This window comes from Diospyros lotus, chromosome 13 (assembly GCF_014633365.1).
Source record: "Diospyros lotus cultivar Yz01 chromosome 13, ASM1463336v1, whole genome shotgun sequence".
Lineage (NCBI taxonomy): Eukaryota > Viridiplantae > Streptophyta > Magnoliopsida > Ericales > Ebenaceae > Diospyros > Diospyros lotus.
The window spans coordinates 1,938,256-1,948,813 of NC_068350.1; the positions used below are offsets into that span (position 1 = coordinate 1,938,256).

At 38.1% G+C, this 10,558-nt stretch overlaps 2 protein-coding genes across 2 annotated transcripts; one reads left to right on the forward strand and one right to left on the reverse strand.

Moving 5' to 3' along the window:
• Window positions 1-1,028: 1,028 nt before the first annotated feature.
• On the forward strand, window positions 1,029-4,692 carry LOC127789126 (probable LRR receptor-like serine/threonine-protein kinase At1g67720). The gene is made up of 8 exons (XM_052317914.1): window positions 1,029-2,096; window positions 2,223-2,258; window positions 2,369-2,479; window positions 2,582-2,695; window positions 3,384-3,605; window positions 3,696-3,811; window positions 3,918-4,178; window positions 4,273-4,692. Exons 1-8 carry the CDS (start codon window positions 1,424-1,426, stop codon window positions 4,462-4,464), a joined length of 1,725 nt encoding a protein of 574 aa, XP_052173874.1. The 5' UTR covers window positions 1,029-1,423; the 3' UTR covers window positions 4,465-4,692.
• Window positions 4,693-4,775: 83 nt separating this feature from the next.
• Window positions 4,776-7,216, reverse strand: LOC127789125 (U-box domain-containing protein 19). The gene has a single exon (XM_052317913.1). The coding sequence runs from the start codon at window positions 7,068-7,070 to the stop codon at window positions 5,019-5,021; it is 2,052 nt and encodes a 683-aa protein (XP_052173873.1). The 5' UTR covers window positions 7,071-7,216; the 3' UTR covers window positions 4,776-5,018.
• Between the last annotated feature and the right edge of the window lie 3,342 nt (window positions 7,217-10,558).

Below are 10,558 nucleotides of genomic sequence, written 5' to 3' on the forward strand. Positions count from 1 at the left end.
ACGTTAAATTTGTAACGTGTTAATTGCAAAATAATAAGAAAACCGTAAAGTTCAATTGATGCCATTTTTCATTATTCAGAAATAATAATAAAAAAAAAGAGTCATTCTTATATGCAATTTTAATTTATGTCACAAACATGTAATCTTTAATCACGAAAAATTAATCCCACTAATTATGCTAAAGCAATTGTTATTAGTGTCTTTAATGACTTGGTTGAGGCAAGGGTCCAAACAACAAGCATACAGGTCCTATTTTTGGCTTTCTGCTTAGGGGAGCCGAAAACAAAACTAGAAACTGGCCGGCAGTTGTCTCTTCTTCCACAGAATCAAAAGGACTTGTTCAAAGCAATGGTGAAGACTGCCAATCAACTTCTCACTTCTTCTAGCCATTTGCCTTTATTATGTATGGAGATTTTTTTTAAAAAAAAATACTATAAATTTTTAAACTATTTAAAAATTTATAAATTTTTTTAAAAAACCCATCTCTTCATTTGGAAGAGATTGATTTTTTTCCTGTTAATTGCATAATGAATTTTGGAAGAAAAACGTTGAATTTTTTGACACTATTAATACACATCACTGTATATTAATTTCGTGAGGTGACTTAATTTAATTGGAGAGACAACCAAGGGGACTTGGGAATGAGACGGCAGATCTTGACTCGTACTAAGAGTAGTAAGTTCAAAATAGTCAAAAAAATTTATAAGTATAGAGATTATTTAGAGACAACACATTGGGCAAGTGAATAAAGTTTGGTCAAGTAAAGGAGACTTCATGTCGCTAGTGCCAATAACGAGTTTTATTGATTTCTATGAACGAGTTCTATTGATTTCTATGTTGGAACCCCATGCGAATGATTTGTAGTAGTTTGTTAAGTTGTTTGAAAAGTATAATTTTGTTTTAAATAGTTTAAAATTTTATAGTATTTTTAAAAATTTCCCTTATGTATGCCTCTCAAGTTCATACAATAAGATTTAAAAAAAATACAAAAAAGGGCACAAAAGATACAGAAGAAGCTCCATGCATAATCTCCTGTGATCTAGATTAAAGAGTAAAATAAAGGGTCCATAATAGATTTTCAGTTGAAAGACAAAAACAAAGAGAAGGCTACGAACAAAAATGACAATCTCTCGACTTTTGCAAGGTGAGGAGCTCTCAATACCTGGCGACGCATGTCTCTTGTCAGCTGTTTTTGCTTAGATATAAATTAAGTATCCAACAAAGACACCTTCCTCTCCGTAGACATTCACTCTTGAAAGGGCCGAATTTGCCAGCCTGACTCTTCTTTCTTTCATAGAAAGCTGTACTTTACATAATGCAGTGTCCTATTATCTGTGCATACATGATCTCAAGGACGGAAGATTCATGGTGCTCTTGACTTCTGTTATCTCTTTGATTGATTTATCTGCAAAATCAGCCTTCCATGGCTATGCCTCTGATGAATTTCCATAGGACTATGCATCGAAAATCTTCCTCTGTTGTGTCAATTCTTACCTTATTTGCCACCGTTCACTTGGTTTTTGCTCAGACGCCTGCTAGTGATTGTGTCCTTGATATTCAGCTTCCCTTGTCTGGGAATGGCTCGGATTGCACACAAGGCAACTGGGGTGGATTTCTTCAAGACAGCTGCTGTCGATCTGTTTTTGATGGGTACTTGCGTGCATTGGGGCAGCGCGCCAACCAAACCGGGCAAATATTCTTGAATTCGACAGAGCAAGCAGGCTGCTTGGCTTCAATGGAGAGTCATAAGCAAAATGCTTCAGACTGTGGTATTGAGAAGCTGAGCTGGGGAGCTGGTGGATGCTCTGACTACTCTGTTATAGATGTTGAGAATAAGTTAGGGAATCAGTTGACAACTCTGGGACAATATTGCAGGCTTTTGGGTTCTGAAAATGAATCAGATAAGACCTGCAGAGCCTGCTTGAGGAGCTGGGATGAACTGGGCGCCCCGTCAGGAAATAGCAGAGATCTAAATGTAGTTGAAGATGACATTTGCCAGTTTGCAGTGCTAGTGTCCCTGACAAGCAGTAGGATTGATGAGGAAAAGTGGATCCGAGCGCTTTACAAATGCCTTGGAGAGCAAAGCCATCCAATTGGTGAGTGAAACAGGATTTCACGTATTTCAATTCGGTTCTTTCCTCTTTTCTGTCAATGTTTGATGCCTCGCCTCATCTCAGTTTAACAGTCTTGCTTGATTGTTGCCAATCTTGTTTCACCTGCAGATGACAAAGGGGGTGAAGTTAAAAAGAACAAAAAAGGTAACCTAACAAACCGGAGTCAAATCATCAAGGATCTATTGTTAGACTAACATCCGACTCATAAACTTCAATCGGGCTCTTTCATCTTTTTGTTCGATTTATGATTTCAGGTCTGGGGATTATAATCGGAGGGCTTGTGGGGATTATAATTTTAGTGGGTATTGCATCATGGATTTTGTTTAGGAGATCAATCAAACCTGATTTCCTCAGAGAAAAAGCAAGTACGCACCTTACCTTAAAAATTGTAGAAATTCAAACAATTGAATACAGCATAAAGAAACAACTAGAGATGTGAAATTTCTCCTCCTTGTTCTGCTCAACAGCTTCAAATTATTTGGCATCCAAGGATTCCAATTCCCAGCAGATGACAATTAAGGAAGTTTATTCTGCAACAAACAATCTCAGTGTATCAAACTTCATTGGCCAAGGGATAGCTGGTAAGTACTTACTAATACACGAAGATGACTATCATGCTGCTTGTTCTTATGGCATTGATAACCGAACCTGGCGCTCATAAAAAGAAAGACAAGATATGCCAATTGAACTTCAGAAACAAACACAACTAGTATGAAAAGTTGGCTTTTTATTTCTAGTTCTGCATAACAAAGAGCAGAAAGGTGAGATGACTTGGTGGTGCTGAATCCTTTCTGCTCATTGTTATCTAGAATATTTTGTTTAGTCCTCGAGTATAGCACTATTAACTTAATGAATGAAGGTCATCCAGATTCTCATCCTTCTGCTCATTGTTTTGTATCTGCTTATGTTTTAGTTTTCCAGTTTCAGAAGGTTTCTTTGTCTCACTTCACAGGGAAGATAAAAAAGATAAAATGCAAGAACATGGCATTAAGTATCAGTATATATTGCATTCACGTCAGTTGAGTAAAGAACCACCAAGGCATAAACCTTGCTTATTTTTACAAGTATTTGATAATAGTGAAAACCATGTTAGGAGAATGGGTGTGAGGTTCATCGTCGAGCTAAATTATTCATAGCAACACTAATAAAAACCTTATCCACACACAGAAGCATGTTAGATGTATGAAATTTCATGCTGAAGTAACATAAACTGAGGAACTCTGTTTTATCCAAGTCGGGTTTTGATGTAATGCTGTCCTCCTATACTAGGAAAGGTGTACAAGGGCATTCTATCAAATGGGCAGCACATTGCAGTTAAGCACATACTTGATGATGATGGACATATGGAGACATTTGTAAGAGAAGTTACAAGCTTATCACATGTCAGACATCCAAACCTTGTAACTCTGTTGGGACATTGTGAGGGACAAGACGAGTGTTTTCTTGTTTTTGAGCTCTGTCATAATGGGAACCTCTCAGAGTGGCTATTTGGTAACCTACTATCCATTTATTGATGCTTCTAATTTTTCATTTTATTGTTTTGTTCGTGGAGAGTCAATTGACGAAGTCACAAAAAAGCAGGTAAAGAGAAAAAACTGTCCTGGAGAAGAAGACTTCAGATTGCAATCGACTGCGCTAGGGGTCTCTGGTTTCTCCACACTTATCCCGATGGGTGCATTGTACACAGAGATATTAAGGCAGGCTTAGTATTGTGGGATCTTCACTTCTTTTCCTCATTTAACACTTGAATGTTCCGAGTATATGATTTCGTTTTCTTTACTTTTGTCTATTGACTTTTGGCAGCCAACAAACATTCTTCTATGCACGAACTTTGAAGCGAAACTATCAGACTTTGGCTTGTCTAAAGTTATGAACATGGGACAATCTTTTGTGAGCTCAGAAGTGAGAGGAACATTCGGTTATGTGGATCCTGAGTACCAAAAGAACCGGCGAGTTAATTCTTCCGGTGACGTTTACAGTTTTGGGATAGTACTTCTACAACTTCTATCAGGGCAGAGGGTAATTAATTTGGATCTGAGCAAACCAATGTCTATAGATAAAATGGTGAGGACAAACTACCTATCAGCTGTATTTCCATGTTCAATTACTTGACCTAAAACAACTGATTGTAACTTCTTTCATGCATTTCTGGGTTCAGGCAAAAGTTCTCACTAGGGGTGGGAAAATAACAGATTTTGCTGATCCAAAGCTCAACGGGGAGTACTCAATTGAAGCTTTTGAACTTGTACTCAAGTTAGCATTGTCATGCACGGGGCTTAAGCAGCAAAGGCCATCCATGGAAGAAGTGGTGGTAAGACTAGAGAAGGCTCTCGACATTTCAGCAAGGTGAACCAGTTGTTCCACGCAAATTGGTGACTAACTCGAGAAGATTGTTCTTGTTTAAACTTTAAAACATCATCGTTAGTAGCATGAATGAAACAATCAACACACAGATGTGTTTTTGTACTAAAAGATAAGTGGTAACTAGTTCCATGAGATTCCAAATACAACTATCAATCAAGCTCAAGAAAAATAACTACAAAGAACAGGCAATGCCTTATAACAGTTGTGAATTGATCCTAAGAACATGTATACTTCAGAAATAAAAATGGGGCCTTTATTGAGAGAATAACGACTTTCTTATCCACAAGAGTTTCAAGCACAATGGAACTTTTACACTATATCTCACTCTTATTGTTATTGCATTGAGAACAAAAGAATCATAATACAACTGTAATTTTTGTACAAAGCTTCATCAAAAAGCAGAAGCTGCACAGGTAATTAGCTTCTTGAAAAAACCGAGCTAATTTCGTCATCACAAATCAAAAAGAGAAACAGGATACTGCAGAAATTGTGTCTTCACATGGATGCTTACAAGAAACTGATGGTAAGAAGAACCGTATGCTACCACACATGGACAGGGCGTTCCCGTGGAAAATTTGGAATCATCAAGCTGGAGGAGGTTCTCTCGTGGAATTCATGCAGAAGTCTAATGAGTGAACTGGCCTTCTTGCTGGCGCGAGTTGTGCCTTCGGTGACGAGGGCATACAACAGAGGCATGAGACAAGGGTTCTTTACTAAAACACGAACCACTTCATCCCCACCATTTATGCACAAAGCCAGCAGTAATGAGACACAGTACTCCCTTCCTGCCCTTGAATTTGTGGAATTGAGAATCTTCACAATCTTAGGCAAAGCCCCAGCTCTTAGAATTGTGCTTGTTCCATCATGTTTCTCAGCTATAGTTGCTAAAACAGCTAGAGAATCGGTGATGAGATCTTCCCTATCAGAAGATGTCAAAAGATCAGCCAGCAAGGGGACTAATCCAGCTGAAAGAACTCTCCAGTGGTTGCCAGGGTACGTTATGAGCCCAAAAATTGCAACCAATGCATTCTTTTTGCCCCTATCAGTGCCATCCCTGAGCAGATCCATCAGAGCTGGAATAGCCCCCGGAGTTTCCCCTATCAAAACCCGGTACTCCTCCACCGAAGCCAGATAAAACAGCACACCTGCAGCGTGCTGTCGAGCTTCGATCTTGAGTCCATCCCTTATAACCTTCAGGATTGATTCCACACCCCCATTCTCAACTACAATATTTTTGCTTTTCGAATGCTTGGAAAGGTTTAGCAATGCTGCAATTGCATTCTCTTGCATTAATGAATCTCTTGAATGCAACAGATTCAAGAGATGAGGAATTGTACCAGTTTCCACCAAACAAGACCTGTTAAAAATGCTTGATTTGGCCAGAAGCCGAATTTCAAAAGCAGCTTTGCTCCTCTCTTGGCCACTCCCACTCTCAAGCCTGCTACCAAGAAAATTGGTCAGCAATTTGATGGCCTCACCAGCAGCTTTACTGCCTGCATCCACTGTCCTCGTGATGTCCTTATTCTTAGAACCAGACTCAGTAACTGGAATGCCATTTTCAGAACAGTACTGCAAAATTAGCTGCTTCACAGCCAAATTTGGGACCAGATCTGTGCTCTTGAGCTTCTCACCTGTCTTGGGACAGGTGGGATTTCCAGCTCTGAACCACTTCAGAATTGAAGAACGATCATAAGTGTGTCCGGTCTCTAGGGTTACCGGATCATTCATGATCTCAAGAGAGATTGGGCACCGAAAATCATCAGCATTCAGGTGCCTAATCACTTCACTGCCAGATCTGCTATTGGATCTATGACTGGCTATATTGTCCACAGCATCAAAAACCACACCACGACAGTAGCTCAAGAACCCAATTAGACTACTCAAAAGAGCCAAATCTTTCTTCTCCAAGCTCAAGTATTCGAACCCTAATTCAGAGTCCAAGAACTTGATCTCTCTGTTGCATTCACCCCAGCTTCGAATGCCCAAATGATCAAGAACACGCGTCAGATGACTCCGTTCAGGCTCAATCCCGTTCTCAAATTGGCTCAAAATCGAAATCACATCTTGAAAAGCCAATCTGTCAACTGGATTGACCTCAAAACCTGATTTCCGGGCCTGTTTCATCGCCATCTGAACCGATTCCCTAGCTTCCATCGAAACTTGAATGGATTTCATAGGAAAAACATCGAGAGCCGTCGCCACGGTTCGCAGCAGCACGTGAAACAGGCTCGCCACCCGCTCGCATTTCAGCAGCATCCACATCCTCGCGGCGTCGCGCGAGCAATCTTCCAACAGGAACCGAAGCTTCTGCAAGATGAAATGAAGCTCCGACAAGCTTAGAACAATGGAATCATCCAGATTCGACTCGGTTTCTTCGACTTCTCGAAGGTACATGGACAGAACGGCGACCAATCGAATCGTTTGTCGCGCGTTTTGAGCATTGGTGACGAACAGACTCGATTTGTAATCGCATATATTCGATGATAAGACGATCAAAGAATCGAGGAGAGTCGCCGGGGAAACGGCTTCGCAGGGACGAACCGCCGGAAGAGTTAAAATCCGGCGAGATGACACATCGGATCTACCGATCATTGACAAACGAACAAAACGAAGAATTGCAGGCTTTGAAATTTGAATGATTTCGAATCTACAAAAGGAGAAAACAAACAGAGATAAATTACAACTTTTTCTGAATCTCTTACGGAGATTTTGGATTTGGATCACATTCGGAATGGACGTTAGCGGCTATATATATATATATATATATCGAGGAGAGAGAGAAAGAGAGAGAGAGAGAGAGCAACGTTGTTGAAAAATGAAAAGCTTAGGTGGACACGTGGCGGACAGCGGTGGCTCAGTTTCAATGCTCCGGCGGGTGTGGCGGGACACGTGGAGAGGGTATGGGGGTGCGGGAAAATGGCGGCTTCCTGGCGATTTCCACTAGCGTGGACTAACGAATGAGAGGTAGACACGTGTTGGGGAACGCGGATGAAGATAATCATATGCACCTTGACTTTTAGCTAAATGTTTGAGGCAGGAAGCCGACAAGGGCTGTGGTGATACAGATTGGACAGACCAGACTCGAATAATAGAGCTGTATTATTGATGGCATTATTTGGATGCCTATTTGGATAAAGACACTTTTCTTTAAGATATTTTAATTAAAAAAAATTATAAAATTTTTACACTTGATATCATGTGTAATTTATTTATGTACTTTTAATTACATAAAAAAATTTCCTTACACTTTTAAAATATTACAATCAGCCATGACCCTAAATGCAGAAAAGGTTTCATATAATTTATCCAAAACTTAATGATATTTTGTAAATAATAATATGTTGATATAAAAATTTGGTCAAATTTTTATTTTTTATAATTATTTAAATTTTTTGTTGTTTTATTATACTAATTTTTTTAATTAATTTAACTTTATATATTTTAAATTTTATTTCATATGACAAATGAAAGAATCATTTTTTTCATTTTCAAAACGTTTCTTATTCATGTTTCAAATCTTATTTAATTTTATTTTTTAAAACAATATCTATTTGTACGTTTTCGTTTCATATCAAAAACATTTCATATTTTTGTATAACTTAGTTTTTTGTTATTTTGATTATATTCATATATCTATATTTTTAAATCAATTTAAATTTTATATTTTGATATAAAAAAAATAAAGTTAAATTGACTCATCTTACTTTATTTTTTTATACATTAAAATTAAAGATTAAATTAACTTAAAAATATAATTATAAAATATAATTAAAAATAATAAATAATTTAAATTGACACATAAAAAAAATCAAAGTACATAATTTTACCTGACCCAATTGACCCAAGTAATATTTATTGTCTGGAGCGGAGCCCGAATTAAATATTTATCGTCGGGCTCGAGACTTCCAAGTCCGGCCCACTATAAAATTCAAAATTAAATAAATAATTTATTATTCATTGTGGGCCGGCCCACTAAGAAGAGCAAATATGGCCTCCTATTGGTTGTTTAAGTCCTTTCATTAAGTGAGAATTAATAAATATTTTTTATTTTACTATTTTAGCCCTATAACTTTTGTAAAAAATCCAATATTATTTGCATATAATTGTCACTTTATTTTTATTATTATACCATTTTCGTTTATTTACATTCTCTATCAAGCAAAATGAAGTTATACCACTATGTTATGTTCTTCCTCAACGAGTAATAACCCTTTGCTTATCTTCTATTCTATTCTATTATGTACTGGCTCGGCCCTATGCAATTTCAAATAAAGCTAAGCCTGCACTGCTTTTGCTCTAGTTGTGCCCAATTTGCTCTCTTGCTACTGAAGAGACAGCTAGTATTTATGTATGTTAGAGCTTCATATAAATCAATCAGTTTACCGAACTTACCGGTCAATTGTGAAGTTTAGAACCAGACACTTACAGCTACAGACTGCATATAGCAATACAAAAGAAAAAAGCCATCTAACAGACTCTCAACATATGCATCAAGCAAGCAGAGCTGGGGCACATGATATCACAAAAGCATGGAAATTTTTCACCTATCTAATGCAGATCTTTTCCCTCATAGCTACAACAAAATCAACGTTGAATTGCTTGGCCATGAGAACAGAAGATATTGGGCACGGCAAACAGATATCTAGGGAAATGGAAGCGTTCATACAGGTAGAAGCAAAGTCCTTAGCACTAAAGACTACTACTGTATAAATCTAATCTTCAATTGCAGATGAAATACAAATAATGAGACGCTGCAGGTTTATGGCGGATGGCATACCCGTAAGAGAGAGTTCTTGCACAATGCTGCTGACGCATATCTTTTATCTGTCGGCAAGATGGGATGCATTAGATTAGACTGGGCTACAAATGAAGGAAAATACCCGGTTTATTACCAGTAAGCACCATTTGATGCTTCACTTGGCTAGATGCCGATGAAAGGTTGCACATGGCATCCAACACAGAACTTCATGCCGTATGACTGCCAAGAGTTTTTCAAGCTATCACAAGAACAAACTAATGGGTTAGAATGAGGAAGAAGAAAAGTTTCCGATTCAAAATTCTACCTCCAGAGTGAGATGTCAATTAATCCCTTAAACTAGTGGGCTTGTGCAAAGGAAAGCTTTTTAAGTAGTTCCACAGACTACCGCACCAAAGCTTTTACTTTGGTTGGAATGTTAAAACTTGTGAAGCATCCAACACACAAAGGCAAGGCAACGTATGGGCACAGCTCAGGGTGCATTTAATCTGTACCAGAATATTGTGCTCTTTAGAGCCTCTGCACCCCTGGTTCCGTCTGCCTGCTACTGTATCAAGAATGATACATTGAGTTGTCTTCGTAGAAGGTTATGCGAGACAATAGAAACTTAAAAAGTTTAGTATCATTTTCATGCTGCTGCAACAAAAGCTATATTCTATATGAATGGAGCAGATTAGATAATAAGCCGCGACAATTCCCGAAGGTCACAGTAAGACTACTATTGATTATGTATCAATACATATCTTTTTTTTTTTTTTTTTTCTGTAAATGATATGTATTGATTATGTATCAATATATATCATTTGAGTGTGCAATCAACATGAAACAGCAACCACGACATAATAGAACAAGTTTCCCCTTTTCTCACATACGGAATCATCATTAAGCTAATTAGTGCCAACAGGAATATAGCAGCTTAAACCCTTTACAGGCATCTTATGCCATCTTGGCTGGGGAAATAGTCCCTGCTCCACTCCCAAAAATGTAGCGTTCCCAATTGCAATGCAAAAGAAAGACAATATGATCACTTGAGTAACCGAAAAAGAAACCCAGAGAACCTTGTCAGATCCTAAGATCTGACAGTGGTAATTTCAGTAGAATCAGAGAGAAAATGGGGGAGAGTTAGACTGAACGAAAAGAACGGCAAGAATTTGGGAAGGATAGAAGGTTCTGGAGAGAGAGAATTCAGAGAATGAGGGAAAAAATTCGATCTTTTATTCCTAAATGACTCCCATCCCCTAACAACTGGCCTTTTATAGGCATACCTGGCTGTTCTTCAGTTATCGTAACTGAAGCTCAACAAACAAAGCAACACCCAGGGGCA